This window comes from Tympanuchus pallidicinctus, unplaced genomic scaffold (genome assembly GCF_026119805.1).
Source record: "Tympanuchus pallidicinctus isolate F22 unplaced genomic scaffold, pur_lepc_1.0 scaffold22, whole genome shotgun sequence".
NCBI classification, from domain to species: Eukaryota; Metazoa; Chordata; class Aves; order Galliformes; family Phasianidae; genus Tympanuchus; species Tympanuchus pallidicinctus.
Genome location: NW_026294739.1, coordinates 19,490,853 through 19,515,932, shown reverse-complemented (window position 1 = coordinate 19,515,932; position 25,080 = coordinate 19,490,853). Strand labels below are relative to the sequence as shown.

Below are 25,080 nucleotides of genomic sequence, written 5' to 3'. Positions count from 1 at the left end.
GTGCGTCCACCCTGTGTGTGTGCTACCGAGCCGGGGGCAAAGCTCCCTAACTGCTGCCCATGAGGGGCAAGGAGAGGGGAAGAACGCAGCACACGCAATTTACTTTCAAATGGATGAATAAGGCCTCATTGTTATGAATCCCAGTTTACTTTTCCTAGTCAGGCACTTGAAATTTTATTTATGCTTAATAGACTGCATTTGGCATGTGTAAAGATGACAGAGGCGTGAATTATGAACGACCTTCCACCCCTGCAGGAAGTTGTAATAATTGAAATAATAGCGAAAATACGCTCCCCGAGAGCGGGGCCCGGGGCTGCGTGCTTTGAAGCGCCCTGCGGGGCACAGGCTGTGTCAGCAGGGCCCGGCCTTCCCCACGGCCACAGACACCGAGAGGGGAAAAAGTGGCATCTGTGTGAGCTGCTGTGCGTGTGTGTCACTGGGAAGTGGGAGGACGAGCTGCGAACTGGCTCTGAAATCGATGGAGGAAAGCTGAGGAGAAAGGTCCAAATGGCACAAAGTCAACTCTCGGTCTGTGGTGAAGAACTGCTGAGGCTGGAGGGCTGTATTGGGAAAACGAAGCCCTGTTTCAGGATATTCTCCTGAAATGGCACACGGAGCGCCCGCGTCTGTCGGACTGCAGGCGGTCCCAGCACAGGACATCCTGCTCTGCGTCCCCTCCCAGTGATGCTCATGCCTTCCTTCATGGCAGGTTTCTGGTGCATGTTAGCTCAGGGTCTGGGTTAGGGTCTGACACATCCAGATGGGATCCTGCAGACACTGGCATGATCCCACTTGCCCCACTGACAGCCGCCTGCACTCGGGCCCACACAGCCCTGCATCCCAACATCCTACAGCCACTGCTGAACGCCACTCAGTGAGCAGCTGTCCCACTGTCCCTGCGAGCATCTACAAACCTCTGAACCCCGCCGTGCAAGTGGGACTTGACAGCTCTCATCACCAAACGGCGTTCCTGCTTGCAGACAGCACGCTCTTCTGCTTTTATTAATCGTCAATGAAGAGCTTATCGCCATGCAGAGAGGCGACAATTAGCTGCCGGTTTGGTGCTGAGCAGTTCCTTGCAGGTCACGTCAGGACAGGCTGAAGCTCAGGCAGGATGCTGGCAGCATTGGGCTGCAACAAGTCAGGCGCTGGGCAGGAGGCTCAGCACAGCATCACCTCTAATTGCCACAAATGGAAAACCGCAGCCGATGAGCTCCTGGTTCCACCAGCCCCATGCTAGCACGACCTCGCTCCACTGGAAACAGGTTTTCAGTGGGAGCTGGATTAAGCTTTATTTGCTTAATAAACTAATAACTCGTAGGAGGAATAATGACAGAATAGGGCCCCGCATGAGCTCAGCGCACACATGCCCTCCTGACCCATAACAGCCAAAACCTTAATTTCACTCTCTGACAACAAAGCCTCAAAACTATTCGTTAAATACACAACTTTTGCAGGTGGCTGTGTGTCTGGGGCTGCTGGACGAGTCTCCGTGTTTCTCTGCCTGGGAGCTGCACGTCGTGCCGGGGGGGCACAGGCAGTAAAACCTGAAACATGAGGCTGTGCCTGCAGATTGCAAAAGTTTGTAAAACTTGTAAGAGGGATCGGATCTGGTGCAACCTACAGCAGTCAGTTCACTCACCTCCGATTGTATCGCTGACACTGTGCGCATTGTTAAGAGTGTTACTCTACTGTTATTTCTCCCACTGCAGGGGCATATGCTCGAGGATATGGGAAAAGAGCACACATAAAAACAAACCAACAAAAAACCTCCTATTTCAGCTCACGCAGCAAACCAAAACCTCAGCAAGCTGACTGTGAGCCACGTGCAGCTTTCCATAGATAAACCAACAGGAATCTTCCAGGAGACCTGGAAGCTCAATGCACTTTTACAGCATTATGTGGCCACATCACTGTCACAGGTCTGCAAGCAATAAGCAAGACAGACACAATTTCACAAGCTCTAATTCAAAGTGCAACCAATATTTCCCTACACAAACAATGACAAAAACAAACAAATCTAAAGAAAGAAAAGGAAGAAAGAAAGAAAGAAAAAAAAAATTACAGCTTAAAGGTGACTGTGATCCCAGCTTAAAAATGTGCTTGGGACTCTTCACAGTCCCTGACACACCACTGCTATAGTTACTGTATTTTCCACCACACTTTCATTAACATGTATATTTAAAAATAATGCTTCTGCTGGGATGACAGCACTGCCAGAAAGTCTACCAGGGCTAATCGTTCTCAAATCAGTAAAAAGTGGAACTAATAGATATTTAATGACAGATAACAGAGGGGACTTGTCTAAGTTAGCAGAAACTGCTATTGACTCCTGACTTTGAGCTGAAAAAACACACTCCGAGCAAATAATAGTGACAAGACTTTGCAGCTCTGCACACACTGCAGTGTCTTTGGGGAAAAGGAAAAAATGAGAGTGTGCTGTTTGTGGAATTTTATTATTCATACACATCTTGAATTACACGCGATCAGGTTAGATTGGGTATGACAGGAGATAATAGGAAGACAGCAAAGAGAAATCCTAGATCAACTTGGTTTGAAAAAAAAAATCAAAAATAAAAATGCAGCTTTTAAACCCTCCTCCACCTCCAATCAAATGAAATACGAGTTGCATCCCGCGTGCATGTTTTGACTGCATCCCACCATTATCGAGCTGTTCATCTCAGCAAAGCCCATTTCTACAGCCCTAAAAGAGCCCAGGCCTTTTGTGAAGCTGATCCCAAGTGATGAAACTTAACCTCAAACATGAGTCGGGGGGCGGGGTGGTATGCCTCTGAAAAAAGTCTGCTCGAGGAAACAACAAAAAAATGTTTTTCTTTCACTCTTTTTGTGAAATGCAGAAGGTGCAGCTTAGCAGAGCGACCAGATTACACATCGAGCTGAGCTGCACCGAAATCCTGCCTCGAGCAGTCTGGGAATCATACCTGCCTGTCACTCAGGCTTGAATTTAGTAGCATGAACTTGCGGCCAGCGCGAGGCCGAGTGCTGGCAGGATCTCGTACCTTTTCAGGTACGGCACAATGTTTGCTTGCGAATTTTACAGATGAGTTGAAGCAATTAGAGGAGAACAATTACTGCTGATCAAGTGTCTGTGTCTCGGGAGTGCAGGAGGGCTCCTGCAGAGGGGATGCTCCGGGTGCTGTGCGGGGTGCCAAAGCGCTGCCCCCAGGGATGTGGGGACAGGGGGACGTAGGCTGCACCCCAGCTTGGCCCACACCCTACACTTCTGGGGCTGCGTTGCTCCTGCGATGCTCTGGCTTGAGCTGCAAGCACTGTGCATGCTCTCTGCTTTACCCTGCTGTTTTCTGCCTAGGAGCTTCAGGAGCAGACTGACACAGCGCAATGCTCTCACTTGCATTTGTCACTCCTTCTACATGGCTGCGTCTGGCCATGTAACGTCCATTTCTCAGTTTGCCTCCCTATTATATTTTATATTACCTCTCGTGAGCTCGTGCCAGAGGAAAGCAGAAGGAGGAGCTGCTAGAAAGGCTTTTTTTGGTTTGAGATTCGAGAGCACATTTTTAGCATTAACTTTTTAGGTCCTGGTCATAAAACGCTGGAGTACATGTACAATTCTGTGGGTGAATGTGCAACGTTTCCAGAGGGCCAAATGGGCAACAATCTGCTGCTGACAGCGTGCAGCTCACAGTGAGCTACTTGAACGACAACCCATTTTTAATTTCCAATTCTCAGCAACAATAAGTCATAAAAATATAGAATTATGAACGGCACGGCACCGTGCAAAATAAATAACAAGTCTCCAGTGAATGAAAGAAATTACTGGCAGCAGTACAGCCACCATTACCAAATCTCAGAAATGTAAACACTAAAAAAGAGAAAGTTACAAGCACCATAATTCTCATTCCAGCAGCGTCCCAGCGCTGGTGCGTGGCTGCAGCTCCAGGCAGATGCTGCTGTTCCAGCCCAGCACATATTTCCCATCGCAGGGCACCACTGCCGACGCAAACGCCGTGAGTCGCTCGGACCAATTCACGTGATTCCCTCCCTGCCCTCACCTATTTCTGCCAGCTCTCATTATGAAACGTCTGAATTTGCTGTTTCAATTAGCCCGGATCGTTTCCTTTTCGTATCACTGCTCCATAAATGCTTTGCGTTGAGAGAATTTATCGGTTTTCCGCGTAAAACATAATTTCAACTCACAAAATGCATTTTTCATTTACTAATAATCTTTATGGTTTCTTTAGCTAAACCAGCTGCTATATAAAAACAAATGCTATCTCGGCCGGCTGGGTCGTTCCATGCTATGTGTGCTCCGGGCTGAATTTTCAAAGTTGAAAATTAAAACAATCCTCTGTTACAGCTCCTGCTGAAGCTAATGGGCAGCGGTTGCAATCAGCGATGTGTAGGAGCGAAGTGCGCCGCGCTGGGGGCTGAAGGAGCAGGCTGCCTCCCATCCATTTCCTTCACGTAAGGAATTTGATTGGAAAGAGTGATTTCTAATGGAAGCTTCGTGCCCGGTTGTGATTCTTCTTTCAATACTGTCAGGGCAATTAAGCCAGCTGGAGATAATCTTTAACATTCACCTGATGCGGCTAATTAAGCGGTGAGAAACGAAACACCGATTGAAGGCATCGAACGCTGCGTCGCAGGTATCGAAGTTTGGACGTGCAACAAGAATGCCCCATCAGTTGGTGCTTTGCTATCGTCTGTATTTCACTTTCTTAAAGCACGGCTCCCTCAACCTGACTTCACCCATGGTAACATTTCACAGCGGCGCACGTTTTCCACAGACCAAAGCAGAGCCTCACTGAGGGAACACCTAATAACTCATCAGCGTAATTGAAAACAAAACGCGACGCTGCGTCCTTCCTCCCTGTCCCAGCCTCTCCAACACACAGCAGAAGTAACACTTCAGCCTAACAAAGAGTGGATTTCGGCGCGCCAAACAAAAAGAGACAGCGAAGCATCGGCGATCCCGGCTCAGCACACAAGTAGCAAAGTGTTCGGGAAGGCATAATAATATTTGTGCACGTGTGCATTCAAAGGCAGAGCCCCACGCGTGCAGCTGTACGGGTGGGATTATCAGCTCTGCATCTTCACCTCCACTCTGCCATTAATTGCACACTGAGGTTTCTGCTTAATGCAAGTTTCATACAGCAATGCAGCTGGGGTGGGACAGGAACCAGAAAATGCCTCTAATCCCAAATCAGCAAATAATGGCTCTGTGCTCCTCAGAAAGCAGTCTCCATTTTTATCAGACACAAGATTAATAACAGCAGTAATAATAATAATAATAATGACAAATATGAATTGAAAAGTGTGGAAAAATAGGAAAATTCATATAATCTGCAGCCCAGAATCAAAATTACTCTATTCTGCATTTCCCACCTGTGCCTTATCTTCTGCTGTAACAACAAACAGGCCAAAATCTGTTGTGAATTGTTGCTTTTTGTTTTTTTTTTTCCCCATGACACCTTAAAGTTCCTTAAAATGTAAGTCCAGAAAGTGAACGCCACATACCTGATCACTTATCTGACATGCAACAAGGTTGTGCTGATCGTAGCATCCAGCAAACTTGATGTATTTGAGCCAGTTTCCTACATCTGGTTGGCTGGCGTCTACGCAGAACTTCACATTGCAAAACTCATCCAAGATCTAAAAGGAAGAAGACGAAAGGGTCAACCTTTGTGCTGCTGTCCGGGAGCACCGTGCAAGGAAAAATCAGAGGGTTTCAGATAAGCACATGGGTCAGAATGGAGGGATGCAGTGAGAAGCATGCTCCTCTGTGAGAATTTATTAGCAATGGTCAAAATGCAGAGATAGTTATAGTAGGACAACAAATGTGCTGAGAAATGCCTTGACAAATGTCTACACGTAATCGAGACGTTGTCTAATTATCACTAAGAAACACTGCTGACTTAAGAGGCGTCTGAATTTCACGGCATTTATTTCTGTTTAAAATCAAGGTTTTAATTAAACATGAGCTGCCAGGGAACGGAACAGCGATTACGAAAAGAACTGACTGTGGTTTCATTGGAGTTTTCTGCTTTGGTTCCGACGTGCGCTGCCTGCAGCTCCCACTGAGCCCTTTCGGATCTGTGACCTCGACCCAAACTTTGCAGGGGAGGCGGCGTTATTTATCTCACTTTAATACTTGTGCCTCCCAAACAGCACTTAAATCACCCCCCTTAATTAGAGCACAAGAATAGAGCTCCCCGTGCCAAACTCGAGAAAATAAATGAAAAACAGCATAAACACTCGTGCAAAACATGGCAGCGTTCAAGACACAGCAATAAACGGTTCCAATAATGCAGATAATAAACAAATATCAAACGCAGATAATAAACAAATATCGAGAGATTGCTCGTGGACAAGAGGATGTCCCACTCTGATAGCGGGACGAACCGCCGTGCTGTCCATGGGAGCAGTGCCAGGCTCGGCCGCAGGCTCACTGGGGCCTGTCCTGCGTCCCGCACGGCGCTGCTCCCCCCGCATCGCTTTAAACTCCCGCAAACCGAAACGCAGAGGGAGTCGGTGGCCGTTTCCACAGCGGGAAACGTTCGCGTTCACGTCAAGAGGCGGCGAGCCGCCGGCCTCCGAGCTGAAGTGTCGGCGATCCCGGCACCGTGTGACGCTAAGCGCACGAGAAGCCACCGCCGGTCCCTGGCGGGGCTGCCGCTGTCGCAGCCCGCGTTCGCTCGGGGAGCCCCGCGGAAAGCGTTCCGCCCGCTGCGGGGCTGCGCGGCTCCGGCGGCCGCTGCCCGGGTCACGGCCCCCAGCGGGGCCCCGCGGGCGGCGGGATGGGGGATCGGGCCCGGCCGTGTGTCTGTCTGTCCGTCTGCGTCTCTGTCTGTCCGTCTGTATCTCCACAACCCTACGCTGGGCTGTTCGCAGCGCGGCCGCTTCCCTCCCCTCCTGGGCTCCCCGTCCATCGCATCCATTTTTTCCAAAAAGTGAAAACCGAACCATAACAAACCCAATCCCAAACCAATACAATTAGAGTCCCCCCCCCCCCCACTACAGCCCCTCGGAGTCCCCCCAGCACCTCACAACCCGTGGGCAAGCCGCATCCCCGCGGAACGTCCGAGCGGCCCCGGACCCCCTCTCATTTTATTTTAGTGGGGGAGGGGGTAGTTATATTTGATTTTCCCTTCCCAAGTAATCCCCGCTGTGCCCCCAGACGGGTGGGGGGGGAGGGGGGGGTCCTCGGAGGGCATCGGGGCCAGGGCAGGTCGGCCCGTCCCGCGGGGCCCGGGGGAGCCGCGCTGCCCGCTCTTACCTTGTGTCGCCCGGAGCCTGCGGGGGCAGGGAGGGGGAGGAGGGAAAAAGATCCTTCAGGCGGCGGGGAGCAACATCGCGGCGTCAAACGCGGGCGGAGGCCGCGGCCGTCGGGGTGCGCTCCACCATGGGGCGGGGGTCGGGGGGGCCTGGGGGGCTCAGCGGCGGAGGGGCTCGGCGGGCTGCTGCCGGCTCGCCATCACCTTCCCCTTTCGGCCCCTCCTGGTCTTATCGGCTGGCTCAGCGAGCGCGTGTGTGTGCGTGCGCGCAAAGAAAGTTATCGGGAGAAAAGGGGGGAGGAAAATAAATAAATTTAAAAAAAGATAATAAAAAAAAACCAACCACCACCACCGAAAAACCCTCTTGAATGGGGAAGAGAAATAATAATAAAGAAAAACAAAACAAAGCAAAACCAAAACAAACAAACAACAGAAATAACGCAGCCCTGCGCGCCGCACAAGAAAACAAACTTCTTTCACTTCTCCGCCGGGGATGGCAGAAAAGTGTGCGCGGGCGAGCGGGCGGCTCTCCCCTCCCCACCCCACCCCGCCGCTGCCCGCGGCTCTCCGGCCCCGCCGCACCCCCGGGCAGCGCCCGGACCTGCCCGCCCCCCCTCCCCGCCCACCCCGTCGGGTCCCGCCGGCCGCCGCGCCCCGCGCCGACACTGTCTCTTTAAAAGCGGGGCAGCGCCGGCCGCTCCCCCCCATCCCCCCCCCCCAACTCCGGCCCCGCCGCTTCTCCGCCGCCACCCCCGGTCGGTTGCCCCCCCCCGCCCCGGGCTCTCCCGGCTCGCTTAAAGCGACAGCGGCCCCGCGGCCGGGGGTCACCGCCAGGTCGCGGAGGAGCGGCCCCGCCGCGGGGGCGAACCGGAGCCGTTCCCCCCGCCCGCATCGCGGGGCCGCCGCGCCGTGCCGGGCGCCCGCCGCGATTCCTTCTCCCCCCGCGCCCCGTGGCGGCGGAGCCGTGCTCCCCCGACGGCTGCTCCCGGCGCTCCGGCGCGGCTGCTCGTTTTTACCGTCATCACCGGCACTGCGCTTAGCAATGCGAATTTCTAACGAAACGCAACTTTTTTTTTTCTTTGCCTTCTTTTTTTTTTTTTTTTTTTTTTTTTTTTTTCCTTTTTTTTTTTTGCCTTTTTTTTTTCCCCCTCTCTCCCATTCCCCCCCCCCTACTCCCACCACCTCCACCCCCTTCTTTTTCCCTCTGCGCGGAGAATTTCCAGTTTCCTAAAGGAGCTCTTCTTTATTTATTCGGTAACGAATGCCGTGAATGGAGCCAGCGGAGGTTGGGCTCTCCCTACCGCCGGAGCAGCGCCGGCCCCGGTCCCGCTTCCACCGCCCCGCGGGGGCTCCGGGCTGCCCCAGGACCCCCCGGCCGGAGCCCACCCCGTTCCCTCGGCGTTGGGCATTTCCCGGCTGACTCCGGTGTGCTTTGTGTATTTTAGGGAAGAGGGCAGGAAAAAATTATATAAATATATGTATATAAAAAGAAGGGAGGACTGGATCTTTTATTGCGCCTGCCCCAAGTGCCACCCGCTTTTTTTTTTTTTTTTTTTTTTTTTTTTTTTCCCAATGCAAATATATTTCTCAGCCCAAAAGTCGATTTTTCTTTCCCGGGGGGCAAGGGGAGGGCGAGAAGGCGGCTGACATGAGATGATGATTAATTCGTCTCAGCGGCCTGTTATCTGTGACATTGAACTGTTATTTCAGATAATGGCCATTGTTCCGGGCCGGGTGGGAGCGGGCCGGGGCCGGAGCCCCGCGTTGGGGCCGGGAGGTGGGACGGGAACAAAACCCTCGGGGAACCTGGCAGAGATTCCCAGGGCGCAGCGTCGCCGGGTTCCTCAACCCCAGTGCCGCACATTGGTGGAACCTCTCGGATTTTTTTTCCCTCTCTTCCTCTCTCTCTCTCTCTCTCTTTTTTTTTTTTTTTTTTTTTTTTTTAATTTAGCCATAAATTGGACCGGCTCGAGCTATGAGCTGTTCTATTTTCTTCCTGTCAGGATGAGGGATTTGTTTTATGATGCATTGTGTATTAAATACAAGTAATCTGGGAAACTGATTGCTCGAGCCCATAGGCCTGATCAGAAGCCTCGATAGGAACCGGAGCTGCCCCCCTCTCCTCCCCCCAACACACACACACACACAGACACACAAACCCCTATATGCTGTGCCACAAAAGGAGGAAACGCCGCTGGATAAACAAAAGGGCCTCCGGTACCGGCACCGGGATCCGCCCGAGCGCGGCCGCTAGGTGGGGCGCGCCGCCGGGACACGGCACGGAACGGGGATGGAGCGGGGACGGAGCCGGGATGGAGCCGGGATGGAGCGGAGCGGGCGCTGCTGAGCCCCTTTCTCCGTTTTAGGGTGAAAAGTCACTTTTGGGGAGTTTTCTTTCAGCGCTCCCTGCGGCTGTACCCCTTTCCAGGAGGAGGAGGAGGAGGAAGGGGCACACTCGGAGGGCTCACAGCCACTCCGTGCACACACATACGTGTGTTTTCCTTCTTTCGTTTGGAAGACGGCTGTGGCCTTTTCTCCCTCCCGGCGGAGGGCTCGGTAGGCGCTTCCAGAGGCCCAGCTATTTCCATAGGGTCCCTTTGGCGATTGTTTATTTAAAATCAGCCGCTCTATTAGTGGAGGCAGCGAGGAGTTAGTGCTTGGTCTGCTAGCAATTCCCACCGGGCTGTAAGCTGATGCCTCTTTTAAGCCTTTAACTTCATGGTCGTCCCAGAAGTAGAACTTCTCATAATGGAGACCCTATGGGCATCGTGCATTCCAGCACATCATTAAAGCACAGCAAAGCAGCTCAGCCACAGCCAGATGAAATAACGGCACTGTCCGCCTTTAATGGGCTTCCTGTGGCCCGACACCGCCGAGGACAATGGTGAAAACTCAGACAAGTCGCTGGTGATTTTTCAAAGCGCCGTAAATGTTCGTATTAGGCTTAATATTATCCTTACATTTATAGACCAAGCCGCTTCATAACCGCATTTTTAAGTGGGGTTTAATGTTATATTTCTCAAGGTGACTAAACACAACACCCGAGCATCCTGCTGGATGCTTTGCTGAGCTCTTACGAACCTGGGGAGGGGGTGAGGCGCAGCAGTGTGTGCAGCAGCCCTGCAAGTATCCCCAGCGCTGCGGGATGGACCCAGGAGAGCAGTGCTGAAGCAAATCCCACCCGCAGATAGCTGCTTCAAAATAAAATAAAGTATTAAGTGGGAAAAAAAGCCAAGTCGAGCAGAGCCAGCAGCAGTGCTGTGTGTTTGAGGTGAGGAGCTGGGCCTGACCTGGCCCTCCGTGCCCCAACCCCTGCCCTCCCGCCAGGCCAGAGGCAGTTTTCGAGCAAAGGAGAGGGAGAGGAGGAGGAAATTAAAGGTAAAAAAAAAAAATGTAAATAAAAAATTTCCCTTGGTCTGGAAATGGGCCCAACTGAAAGCATGTTAATCTCCACCTCAGTAATTTGGTTCTTCTGGAGAAGACAGAAGCCCTGCTGCTGTGCCCTGCACTTCATAAATCACGTCTTTATGTGGACAAGGTCAGGGCACCTAACAGCTCAGACATGGGCCTTTGCAGTGGCTCGGAGGGCTCCGGCATGTTTATTCTCTCGCATAGATCTCCGAGGAGCAGTCCAGCACGCTTCTAATTACTTTTGATTATTTTCATTTGCTCGGGTCAGGCTGGCTTTGCCGGCGCTGCTGCAGGGTGGGTTTCCTCCCCCTGGCTGATGGTGGGATGTGGGGAGGGCAGTTCTGACACCCCTTTCCCAGTGTCCCCAGGAATGGTGTGTTATGGTGGGGAGGGGGGGGGGAACATGTGGGGGCATCCAGCTGGGATTCCCCTCCCTATGCAGGGCAGTTGGAAATGCATAACCACACAACACACCACAAAAATAACCAATTGCTTTTGGGAAGAAAAAAAAAAAAAAAAGAACAAAAAACCAGCACATCCCTGCAAAAAGAATAGAAGAGAGAGCGGTGCAGGCGTGGGTGGCAAAAATCTGCAGGATCTCTGCTGCTGTGATGTGTTCAGGAAGGGCAGCACACTGCCACAGCCCCCAGCCGTGCCCCGCAGCACTGTGTGTGAGCCCCCTCTCCTCCTGCTGCACCCGACGTGGTGGGATAAATATATATATTCAGGTATATGTCAGTGGCAGCACGCACAGCACCGTGTGGCAGGCAGTGTGGGCTCCACGTGTGCATGGAGCTGTTGCCATACCCCCCGTCCCATCATGCTGGGGTCCCCCACAGGTAACAGTGCAGTCACAGCTGAAGGATGAGGGGAAATTTCCTGACCAGGGGCTGGTGGATGAGAAGGGGTTTTTTTGCATGCTCTGAGGCACACCGGTGGAGTTTGGACCCTTTGGGGCCTTGGGTGTTACCAAGAGAAAAAGGGAGATTCACCTACTCTGTCAATAAGATGTAAAATGAGTCAATGATTGGGATGTGGCTGCTGAGCAGAGGAATGGGTGAATTTGCTCCAGCCTTGGGGAGGAAGGCTGAGAATCCTTGTGGAACCTGCAGCAATTCCTCAGCCAAGAGATGTTACAAAACCTTACTGCAAACAGCCTGTGTCTCTGGCAGACAAAAGTGAGGTGCTGGGGGGTGCATTGCTGCTTGCCCACTTCCCACTGCAAGCACGCTCCTGTGGCAACAGAGAGGGAATTCCAGAGGGAGAAAGCTCCCAGTTTTTCTCCTCTGAGTCTTCCCAGTGCTTGCCCTGCCAAGGAACATGCTCTGGCACAAGGTGCCAAAGGCTATTGCTGTTTTCAGTTGCAGTGTTCATTGCTTCAGTTACAAAAGACTCAAGAAGCCTCCAAACCCAGACCTAGTAGACACAGAGCAATTGAATGCGTGGCTGCTTAATGTGAGGGATGGCCTTCCATCCACCCAGGAGCTGTGGGTTTTATGGCCCTTTGCCTTTCTCCTATTTTGAAAAAAAGCTAAAATTCTGGAGGATAAGAATTCAACGGGAATCCATTAACACTTCACTTCCTCCAAATTTTAATTTTCAGACCTTTCCATTTGCCACACAGTCCCAGGGCTCAGCACTGGTTGGAAAGGGTGCACACAGCGGGTCTGGGCCCCTACATTATCCCAGAGCCAAGGGATGGAGCCTGGGAAAGAAACCAACAGAGCGAGGGAAACACCAGGCTAAAGGAGATTGGAAGGGTTAATAAGCAGAACTTTACAATACAAAGATTAATGTGATGCATAGCAGGTAATTCTACTTTAGTAATCAATTTTAGGAATGAGTGGATATTTTCAAAGCATTCCTATTGTAGCCAAGGTTTTAACTAGGCATACAAGAGTGGACATAAACACCTGTGGACTTTATAAGAGTACGAAGCAATTTATCACCCAATAAAATTGAAACACTCATTTTAAAATTTTCAGGTTTGCATTTGCTGTTTTAAATGTACATGTGTGGATGCTTCTAGCACTGCTCATAAGCAGCAGGATGCACATTGCACACACACAAACACACGTGCATGCAGACAGCATATCCAGCTCTTGAGTGGGGCACAAAAACCTGCTACAGGAGGTGTCAGTAGCTTCACCCCACCTACATGTTGCATTAAAACCCACTGTGACAATCGACTGGAGTTGTCTAAAACCTGCACTAAAGGGGCATTAAGTCAGCTGGCATTGGAAATTACTGGAATTCGATTTCCAGATAAACCACAAAACTTGATGAACTACCATCGTTCTGGCTGAATTAACTCATCATCCCTAGGAGCAGTGCAGTGTGGAGGACAGCAGCACATAGTCTCTTCCCAGCAGGGCTCCAGCAGCTGGTTCACCCCCTCTTATGACACAAGGAAAGGGACCCAGCACTGTTGAGGCATTAGGTATCAGTTGTATGAGGATAGGAGATGGAGCTTTATTACAAGCTCATTACAAAACTATAAATAGGTTGAAATCCCCACAGCAATTCAAGTCATGCTCATAGATAAGTCCAAGGACTGGAATTCAGGTATGTGAAGTTATTTGGCCAATGGACGTGCTTGCAAGGTCGATCCTTATCCTCTGCATGCAGACTCCCTAGCAGTGAGACACAAAGCACTCGGAGCGCAGGTGCCACTTCTACAGCCCAGCTTCCCCAGCTATGTGCAGGCACCTGCCCCAAAGTGGAAAGCAGGTCCTGAGCAAACGCGTGACCGGTAAATGCTTACCCAGCCGTGAACATGCACGGCACCTGGGCTCTGTGCACAGTGAAGTGCTGCTCCACATAAATTAGTCACACATGGGTAAAGGAGCAGGGTTGGTTCTGAAAACTCTTGCTCCAAGAGCCACCTGGTTTGCACAAAAGAGCTTGGCTGGAGCTGAAGAGAGGGACAAGGAGCGGCAAAAGACCATCACATCTACCAAGACCTACAGTGTCTTCCAGGACTCACCATGTGCACCAAAACCCATCACATCCACCAAAATACTCAATGTCCACCAAAGCTCTTATTGCCCAACATGCCTACCAAAACCCACAATGTCCAACAAAGTCCACCGTGTCTACCAAAAGCCACCATGTCTACCAAAACCCATTACCTCCACTAACATCCACCATGTCCACCAACCCAGATGAATGCTCAGGAGTATTAATTCTCCTCCCATCAAAGAGTGAGAGGAAAACAGTATTTCACTGGGTATCTTGCGAAGATTTTGTGAAAGCATGCTGCAACTTCCCTTTGCCTGCTTTGGGAACAGTGCAAAGAACAAGAAGCGTATTTTGCTCACCAGAAAGCTCTGTTGGGGAATGTATTTGATACAGGTGTCAGAATAAACCTGTTCTGCTAACCAAAAAAATGTGTCTTGATCACAATGGGTTATTAATGAAATGGCTATGAACATCAGCATATACTTGTGGCAGATTTCTTTCATAAATGAGTTGAACATTTTCCAATTTCAAAACAGTGCTGCTACCTATAAACTGGGAAATTAAGGGCTTTTCCCCCTAAGACTTAAATCCCTCAGGGCACTTATGTTCTGGCATGCATCCCTTATTTGCTGAAGAAATTTCAAACTTGGTAATTTAGCACCATACTGATAAAACAAAGGAGGAAAAAAAAGAAGTTAGGCATGTGTGCATGTGAAGGAGGAGGGAGGTGAGTGGTATAGCTGCAGGCGTTTTTTTCCCGTGGCTTTTTTTATACACAAGTCATGCTGCAGATTTTGTATGAGATTCATAGAGAAAACATTCCCAAGATAAAATATATAAGATGCATATCAATCCATAAACTGAGTTTTGCAGATGCAAAATGACCTGCAGAATTTAAATGAGGATGGAGACTGCTTTATAACCATTTCTCCATATAACTTATTTAAGCCTAAGATGTTGGGCTAAATTTGCCACCAGCAGAATTATGAGTATTAGCATTATTAGTATTACAGCAGCACCTAGAGGCCCAGGTTGAAACTGAGACCCTTTGTGCACTGAAAAATGATAAGCAGGGGTCTCTGCCCTGCTCAGCTTACAGTTGGCACAGGCAGCACCAACGGCGTGCTGGATAGGAAGGTCGGTGTTTTGGTTGGATGGGTGGAATAGGGAGATTGGCTCATGGAGAAATCAGTGACAGGCCAGGAATACAATAATTTCCCATCACTTTCCTTCACTGCTTTGTAATTCTCTTTTTGGTTCTAATGAACAGAAAGTGGGAGTTGCAAGTGCTCATTTAGCACTTTGGAATTAGTGCTCCTTTAACTCTCTAAGTTAATTCATGAATTTTGTCTCAAAGTGAAAGTTTTAGGTTGAGGTTGTTGAGGACAGAATGTATTTCTACAGAAAGGAACAACCAGACTGGATTGGGTATATTTATCACATGCAGGAGTTTCACTCCAAAATACCATTTATATGCCCAGAAATCTATTCAGCAAAGATAATGCAGCACGGGAAAATGAATATTATCAGTCTATGAACAAAGATGGGAAGTAATGTTGTAGCAGCTTAAGATTAGGTTTGCTCATATCTGAAGCCTTTTACATCTCTATTCTGTTTGCTCTTACCTTGGGTTTAACAAGTGAAGTGTGGTGACAAAGAATACTGTGAGAATCTTGACTGTGGCTGCTGCTGACTCTGCTGATAGCAGCACAGTGCCTCATTTCCCCATTAACTGATGGAAAAGAGGCAGGAAAGTCAATGACAGAAACCTCCAAGCTCCAATCAACCTGTGCTGTGTTTGATGTGATGCTGCTTCTCTGGGGTAAAGAGTAAGAGAAGAGTAGCACATTGAGGAGTTATGTATAAATGGATATAGCAGACATCATCGTCCTGGTGTCCACCAGCATCTCAAAGGGTTTGGTGGCCGTGGGTGATGCTGTCCTACTGCAACTCCTGCCAGTAGCCAAGTGGCCACTGGACACATCTCAGGTGCAGTGATAGTGGCTTGTGTGAGCTAAATGAGTAGTAAAAGCAAGTTGAATTTTAAATGACAGGTGTGTATTTTTAGAAGAATTTGTAGTGTTTGGTCTCCAGCTTTGGATGGCTAGAGAGTATTCCGCAAGCCAAAAATCTGTCCTTTGGTTTTGGTTTGTTGATTAAATATACTTGTTACCAAGAACTTCACACAGGAAAAAATTTAAGAGAGACTTCAGTGAGATGTTATCAGCTTCAGCTGCAGCACAGAACAGCTAAGATGTAATGGCTCTTCAGATCTCGAGGTATTTCTACTGACTGCTGTATAATCAGCATGTTAAATCTGGGCATCTCTTCAGGCATAGTTATTTATATGATATATACAGATCAATGTCTATTGATTTTATAATTTTGATGCATTTCTATGCAATGGTTCAGTTTCAGATGATCTTATTTATCAAGCTCTTGTCTATATCTTTCCTTCCAAGATGTCCAGCACTTCCAGACCAGTTCAAGCAAGTCCCACTGCCACCGTCCCCTTAGTCCCCTGCATGCACATTTAGTCACGTCCTAGAGCTTTGTATGCAGCTCCAGGTTTGTTAGTACTTGAGGATAAAGTTCATAAACTCGCTTCACAGATACACTGGAACAGACTGCCCAGAGAGGTGGTGATACCCCATCCCTGGAGACACCCATGGTCAGGCTGGATGGAGCTCTGAGCACCTGGTGGAGCTGTGGGTGTCCCTGTTCACTGCAGAGGATTTGGACCAGATGGCCTTTAAAGGTTTCTTCCAACTCAAACAACTCTGCTTTGTTGATTCTATGCCACCATTCCACTGCTGGCCTTGGAACCTCACATAGCTCTCCAAAAAGTCTTCCCCATCCCATGCACCCCAGTGCAATTCGGGATTGTTTTGCAGGAGGCTAAAGGGAGCTGGGATGGACTGTGCCCATGAAATTGAAGTTATGAGGGTGAGTACCTTCTAGGAGGAAAACAAAAAGGGTCCCTGAACACTAAACAGCAACTTCAGCAAGATAGCAAGCGTGAGCTAATTACAAAGTAAGGCCGATCACCATGCAAAAGTAAAATGACTTCATAAATAGCTTGAGATATCATGTTAAAAGCACCTTTAGGAGTAGAAAGATGCTGTGCTAAAAACAAGAGATCTAAAGAGCTGTTATTACACATCCATTACGTTTTCTGAGCTGTCTCATTCACTTTTTGAAGTGGTGTATACATGATACAGCAAGGCAAAACATTTTATGTACCGTAAGAAATTGGACACAATGTTTAATGTTCAGAAGATAAAGTTAACAAAACCACATCTCGGTGACTTTTTATTTCTCTATTTTATGATCTTTCAGGAACTTTAAAAAGAAACAAGAGGGAAGGATAAGCTTCCATGCACACTGCTTACTTTTTTTCTACAGGCTGATCTGAACCCAAGGTAGAAATAATAGTAAACAGTCTTTTTTAATGTCTAAATAGATGATGTTCTCTCTGTTCCTTCCTCAGTCTCGTCACTACAGACTTCTCAGTGACACTGGTAGCAGTGACTCTCCATGGTCTTCTGCTCTACAGGGTGCCAAAATGCTCACGATAGAACTGTGATGACACACGGATGCGATGCTGCACACACACACAAAATCCATTTTCTATGCTGAGTGCCCATTTCAAAGTCAAACAGGAGTAATGCCTTGATACTAGCCAGAGTCCAGGTTGAGAACAGAAAAAGGCAATGTGTGAAGAGTTGTCCATTTCCCTTGGATGGGGAAAGCAATAAAAAAGAATAATCATGATGGGAGATAGACAGAGCATTCTAGAACCAGGTATAGATCATTAATGTATTGGCCTAATGAACAAAAAGTTGGTGTTTGAGTGGCATAAGCTGCACCGCAGCTAACATCTTGCCAAGTTCTACATTAGATAACAATGAGCTTAAGCTGTCAAATAGGTATTGTGTATTTTGCAGCTGTACATGTATGCTACAGGCAGAGTGCCTGGCAGGAAGTAAAGGATTATTTCCGCTGATTTCAGGAGGAAAATGCAAGAGAAAAGGCAAGAATACAAGCCATGTTTTGTATAACCTATTTCACAAAATATCTCAAATGGATAGTCATCAGACTTTACAAAATCTCAGTGTGTGCTGTAGTCAGAAGGACTATATTCAAATTCCTTTTGAACTTTTCTCAGAGTGTTTGTATTATGTTCACTGCTACTTTTCAACTGGCAAGGTTTTTCTTTCGATACAGAAGTTTCAGTGGGGTGACCTCTATTACAGCCACGCAGGTTTCACAGCTGTAGCTCAGCAATACGTCTAAGCAAATCTGAAGGAGTTATAGGTGATAGAGCAGATGCCTGCAGCTTGAATTCATGTGGCCAAGTTCATTTCTGGTACAGCTTTCCTGAACATTTCTGTGCTCTTTTACATGGAAAGAATTTATGCTTGGATGAACTCGTTCCTGGCATGAATTTCAATGGCAATGGAAATCAGGTTCATCTACTTAGAGTGACACCCATTGACTAAAATGAAACACGAAGGTAAAAGGACAGCCCTGGGGGCAGCCTAGTGGAGTTCTGCTGAGGATAAATCTGTGGCATCTTCTTAGCTAATATTATGACCTGAATTACAGTGAAGTGTGTGACGTGGTGGGCAGCTCCCCAAGACCCAGCTCCCCTCCCCTGTGTGGAAAGCAAAGGGTGTGATGGCAAAAGCAGCAACAGAAAGAAGAAAGCGCACCTCTTCACAAGCTAATTCATGGCCCTCGGTAATCCTTCACTCGTTTCATTGAAATAATGTTCCAAACACTTTACCAAATTAAACTCTCGTGGAGCTCACATCCTTCATGCCTGAGAAGGCAATGGCTCTGGGATGGAATGGGCAGCCATTGCGGGAAATGGGAGCAATGCTTCCAGCTGGGAGCCTGGCCGCTGTGGCATCACTATTCAGGTGGATGTAGAGTTCACTTCCCAGCCTTCCAGAAGAGATCTTTAATGACCGCCAGACCTTGGAAATGTACCCAAATTGGAAAGAAAAGCTCTGTACGTGAACTGTTACACAGGTTCAACCCTGACGTGGGTATGTGTCACCCCCTGAATCGGGAGGGATGCCTCCAGTAACAGCAAATTATCCCAGCCAAAGCCTGCCTTGGCCCAGCCCTGCTTGGAAGATCTTCCAAGGCTGTAGCACAAGGTGGTATGGCTGGAGACCAACTCAAGGCATTATTTTATTTTGTTTTGGTTAGCAGAGTTGATATTTGGTCAAAGGCTTCTAGCTGTGAAATGATGAGGAGCTGCCAATTTCTAAGCTAAATGTTGTACATTCATATCCTGCTACCACTAACTCCATTATGATTAGTCAGGAGTGAACTTAGAAGGTTTAGAAATAAGGTTTGGATAAACATCCCAAAATTTTGGATGCTTATCTGAGCCTGACCCAAACCCCCTGAGTATGCGGAATTGAGCTGGAAATCTGGCAAGAATGTTAATTTCCACACTTTTCATTTCTCTCTTGAAGGCTATATTTGCAGTTTAAGAAATTTTCTTTAATTGGAATTAGCATAATACATTATTTCCCTGTGGTGAGAACAGCTTTTCTGTAGTTACTCTGACTGTTGGGACTTTGTCCAAAGAAGTACAAAAAGGGATGAAAGTAAACACACACACAAAAAAAAAAAAACCCTAAAGTAAGTGAATGAAACTCTTTAAGCCCCCAAAACTGGTAGATTCTATTTAAGCCTTCCCCCCAGATGAACAGCTTTGTCCAAGCTTAGCATGATGCCCATACAACTGTGCCCTTTTTATGGACATTTGATAGTAATTAGTGATTTGGGCAGCACACACCGCTGCTTCATCGCACATCTTCTCTATTTGATCTCATTATTTTAATATGATCAATAAAAATACCATGCTGGGCTATGCCATCACATACAATCGGTCGGTATTTGGCTCTCTAGAACTGAGAAGTTATGTGTGTTGACTATGGAATTCATTACTTTGTAACTATTAGTTTTATATTTTAGGCAGCCAAACTCCATGCACGTACTAAATGTAGCAATATTTGCTGTGCAGATATTATGGAACAAACTGACGAGGGGAACTTAACTCCTGATCTGCACACCAGAGGCACAACCATCACCCAGCAGACCCAGCTCTCCTGCTGTACATCCAGCCACAATCCTGCCCTCCCTGCAGAGCCCAGCACCGTGTTCAAAAGGCCTTGTAGATGCCCAAAGTGCGTTTTTTGGTTCATTTTTGTAGGTTTTTTTTTCTTTTTTTCCTTCACATTAGGCCCTTTGCAGATCGACTCACAATATGAGGTGAATTGGGAACAACACAAATGAGCTTCTCGAGTACTTTCCACATTATGGAAAATCAGAGCCCAGTGGCTCTTCCTCCCTCCTCTGCTCATTTTCTCCAGGAAACTAAATAGCAAAGTAAAATAGCAGTCTGTGCATGTGCACCTGGGTGTAAGCACAACACATGTCAAGATTCACATGCATCCATTAAATTAAATGCTCGATCGTACTTGATAACAGATAAATAACAATGAATCATAACAAAAATGATTACCCAGTGCTCATACAGAAGAAATGCACAACCGAGTGCCACTCCACAGCCATCCTTCAGTACTCCAGAGCAAGCCCTGTCCCCCTGTACTGCAGAATATCACACCTACAACATGCACTGAAACAGAAAGCCAGGCTCCCTGCCCCGTCCATGGCAGGAACAGGGCCAGGCTGCCCAAGCGAGGAGAAAATGTCACCCAGCCTGAACACAAAGGCTGAGATGGTATCTTGCTGCTGGCTCGGTGAATCATGCACCAGGAAAAACGTATTTAGCTATTCCTGGGCCTGACAGCAGCACAGAGTCCCTGGGAGAGCGCTGATTCTGTGCACAGAGCCGGAGAGGTGCCAACCCCTCCTTTCCCAAAACAATGGATTTGGGGGTGACATCGGATCCGGCCCTGGGGGCATTCACAGGGCTGCAGGGGATGGCAGAGCCAAGACCCTGCACAGCCAGTGCCCACAGTTAATGAATTAACAGGGCTGATTAAGAGTAAGGTGTCCAATGCTTAGCTTGTATAAGGAAGGGATGGGGTCAGGGAAGAGCCAAAGACCACCCCTGGGATGGGGCCTTATGTCCTTCATTTTCAGAAGTGTGCAATATAAACCCCAAGTTTCTGTAATTTGATGCGATTTCATTCAGAGATATTTTTACTCTAAACTTAAGGCTGCCAGCAATGGTGAGAATAAACCACCAAGAGTGTGTCTGGTCAACTCGTGGGAGCAAAGGAGGCACCTCCAGCACATAGGAGATGTCAGAGCTTGACCAAAGGCAGCAATCAGGGAGATCCACTGCAAAATCACCAGAAGTGCTCAAAGTACAGAGCAGGGACATGAAATATTTCCATTGAGAAATCCATGCCCCACTGAGGGCAATAACGAAACGCTGATTGCCTGTAGAGAGAAAGGGAACAATTCAAGTGTTTGCTCAGCAGGCAGAGAGGGAACATTACCCAGAGTACAGCCCATACAGCCCGTGATAAACACGTTATAAAAGAGGCATTTGCACAGAGTTGTTGCTTACAATGGGCAGTGCCACCAAAAACCGTGTTGCTGTTGCTGTGTGCCACAGGAGGCCAGTGTCTCTCCTGTCCCACCAGCCTGGGATATGCTTTCTCCTCCCATGTTACCAAGGCTTTATAGTGGAGCTCATCAGCTGGTGTTAGCCAGTGTCACCCTGCTTAACAGCACCATAAAACAAACAGCCCAGAAGGCTTTGTCACTAAAGCCGTGTACTTTATAAGGCACAAGTCTGAATAAATATCTAACTGCTCACACCCTTTCCAAAGGAACAAGAACAAGCTGAACTGAAAGTGCTGATTTGTATCTAAAGTGGAGCTGACTCTGCAGCAGGAGCAAAAAAGTAGGCTGGATGGATGGTGCCTGCTAGAAGGAGCTACAGCATCATTGTTGTGTGCTTTGGAGAGGCAGCAGGAAAGCAAGACAGGAAATCTCAAACGTGAGCTGGAAACAGGACATGTACAGCCCATGCCATGCCGTGCCATGCCATCCTACCCTACCCTACCCTACCCTACCCTATCCTATCCTATCCTATCCTATCCTATCCTATCCTATCCTATCCTATCCTATCCTATCCTATCCTATCCTATCCTATCCTATCCTATCCTATCCTATCCTATCTTTCAGTGCCTAAAGAGGGGCTATAAGAAGGAAGGGGACAGACTGCTTAGCAGGGTCTGTTGTGATAGGACAAGGGGAAATGGTTTCAAACTAAAAGAGGGGAGATTTAGACTGGTTAGAAGGAAAAAGTTTTTTGCATGGTGATGCAGTGGCATAGGTTGCCCAGAGAGGTGGTGGTGCCCTATTCCTGGTGACACTCAAGGTCAGGCTGGATGGGATTCTGAGCTTCTGGTGGGTGTCCTGTTCATTGCAGAGGACCAGATGGCCTTTAAGGACTCCTCCCAACTTAAAAAAAAAGTTCTATGATCCTATGATCTGTGACCAAAGTAATACTGAAGTCATTGCATTTCCTTTCACTGTGGTGAAAGGAGGGCACAGACATCCCTCTACTGCCCTGGTAAGAAGAGAATCCCCACGGGGTACCACACTCACTGCATACACAAAATCAGCTGATCTGACACCCCAAATTCAGCCATTGTGATAACAAATTGTGCGCACTGAGCACGTCAAGAGACCAGGAAGGGTTTAAGATCCTTTCTGCCTGATTTCTCCTGCCTAGGCTGCGAGAGCAGAGAGAAGAATGCACGGGCCTAGAGGACATAGCTTTTATTCTTCCCATCAAAATGCTAACTATAAAGGAAATTTCAGTAGTGAGTTACAGTGAGATTCACTTTGATGTACTCTAAATGATGTGTTAAATGATGATTTCCAACACAGCTTAGAGCATAAAGTCTTTTTGGAGTGACATTTGTTGTGGCACCAGTGGCTGCTATGAAGATGAATCTGTGTGTGCTCTCGGAGCACCTTCCTGCAGAGGTGTTGCAGATGAGTTCTGCATGAGAAAATGACAATGCAAGATTTGCAAGCAGCCTCAGACTGAGTCTATGGTACGAGAAGGCTGTCTACAGCAATTTCCTCACTGCTTTCATTATACATATGCAGCCAAGCTGCCAGCTGTAATTAAAAATTACATGGTGATTTCTTCAACAAATGGCTGTCCTTCAGCAAAACACTTCACACAGTGCACATTGCTCACACAGCAACTGTGGTTGCTCACAATTTGTTTAACTTCCAGCTGCACAGGTTTTGCAGAACTGTTTCCCTCTGCTGTGTAATTGTGAGCAATGACATTTATAAATGAAAACAATGCTTGAAATTTTGTTCAGACCTACTTAAGCGTCCACACAAAGCTTTGATCCCCAGAGATTAGCAGAGCACTGATATACAGATAACCCACATGGAGGCTAAGCAGCAGCACATTTGCCCACTATTCATGGCTCCCTCCTGCTGCCATGCAGACATCAGCCCCACTTGGCTGCCTCCCTAGCTATGGATGGTTTCACAGGCTAACTCACGTGGGTTTGGCCTCTTGTGTTTCAAATCTTCCCTGCTCACGTGCAACCTGCCTTTCAGAGTGGGAAGGGAGTGTTTGGCTTCTTCAGCCTTTCCTCACCCTCTCGAGATGCCAACACAGGCATCTGCCAGCCCTTTTCTTTGCTTTCAGATATTTTTTTTCTTTCTTTTTACTGGTTTTCCATTGTCTGGCATCTACAGTATAGCCATAGAGGTAGAAAGGCATATATTTACCTCTCTTTCCTATCTAAGCTTTTTTAAATCAAAGGCTCAGTGCTGTTTCCAGTTGGAAAATTTCTTTGCACAAGCCATTTACAAGGCCTTTATAAGCCAGCATATGCCAAGGCCTCTCTTATTTCCAATTTACAGCAGTTGAGCCTAATGGGCATCAAAAAGGAAGGAGCCAGGCTTGAGCCTCTGTGGGTGGACAGAAGGATAGCCCAGAGGCAGTGCATCAAGAGCAAAAGGACTGAAATCTCAGCTGTGTGCTGCCACATCAGAAGTCTTCTTGCATGGACATGCTAAGAGCTTGGCTCCTGCCAGCATGGGTTTGGAGCTACTTTTCTTCAAATCATTTGGATCAGATTGATGGCAAACTGAACAAGTATACTCATTAAGTCCTAAATATGTCTGAAAAGATATATATAAATATATGCGTGTCTATAAATAATGACGTAAATCTCTTTCAATATTGGTATAATATATTTCTTAGCTTGCTACTGCTCTCACCGTGACTGTTCTCATCAGCTGACACATAAATGACCTTCTACAGTTCCACTGGCCCAGGGAGCTGCGGTGCCAGGTTTGCAGCATGAAATCATCATCTAATGGCCTCTGTGGGGACTGGAAGCCAGAACTCACTGCCATTTACTGCTGGCCTGGTGCTCTCTCTTCTCCCGTGAGTGGCCTACGCTGCCAAGCAGAGGCAGTGCTGACCACATAAATGCATTTTGGAAGAATGGGGAGGATGCATCCATCCCACCTGGTTCTACAAGGGCTACCTGGGCACTTCTTGCCACTCCACACCTGCCTCCATGAGTGGAAAAATACTCATGGTCACACAAAGCAGACAAGAGGCAATGTCAGTGGGCAAGGAGGTGGAATGGGAGGTGGAAGGGCTTTTAGGGCAGGAGGGACAAGGAGGGTGAGTGGGGAGAGCAAGCAGGGCTTTCCCAAGGCCACTCCTGCCCGCACTCGACAGCTTCACAAATACCTGGCACAGTGCAAGAGTGGAAGACAAACCTCAGCCCCTCGAGATTAGCAGGAGTTGGGAAATCATGTCATTGCTCCCCATGGAACTTCAGGGGCCCTTCACAGAAGTCCCCCAGATTCCCAGGGCTTTCAATGAGCATGAGACTTCTCTCTGGTGTCCCTACTTTTTTCCTCCACGCACCCTTTCCACCACAACCACCCGCAGCAGATGGGCAGGTCTGTTCTGATGTGCCAAATCCATCCAACCACAGCCATCGATGGCCAACACACCCTATTTCCACACTTGGGGCTCAAGCTCTGGCTCAGCAGTTCCACTCTCTGTGGAGATGCAGATTCTTTTTCTCTGCTTGAGTTGGGGTTGGGGACTTTCCTGCTGACAGTCAAAAAGCAATCTCCTGCCTTGCAGGGGGTCAGTTTAACCATGCGTCAGCACTGCAGATTGTGACCATGGGTACCACCCAGTTTCACTGGTTAGCAAGGGCTAAAGTTACACTTCCAACATTCATCAATCAGTAGGGAAAAATACGCATCAAATTAAAACACCCGGCAAACTGCAACACCTAAGGGCTTTTTCCTTTTACAAGTGACATTTTCTTCCACTGAAAACAGAACTACTTGTGCAGGTGGTTTTTAAACACAAGCAGCTGCTCTGTGGAAATGCAGTCAGGGAAAATAATTTGGAAAAAGGGGAAAGACAAAGACATGG

The 25,080-nt window shown here is 48.1% G+C and overlaps 1 protein-coding gene across 9 annotated transcripts in view; it reads right to left on the bottom strand.

The window, feature by feature from the left end:
- The window catches only part of MECOM (MDS1 and EVI1 complex locus), a 298,479-nt gene that overhangs the window by 36,827 nt on the left and 236,572 nt on the right, over positions 1–25,080 (bottom strand). For 8 of the 9 annotated variants that reach the window (XM_052687091.1, XM_052687086.1, XM_052687088.1 and 5 more), the window contains one exon: positions 5,500–5,634. In XM_052687091.1, the coding sequence (XP_052543051.1) occupies positions 5,500–5,634 (135 nt within the window). Of the gene's footprint in view, positions 1–5,499; positions 5,635–7,258; positions 7,400–25,080 lie in introns of those variants that run through there. The other variant, XM_052687093.1, reaches the window with a different exon arrangement.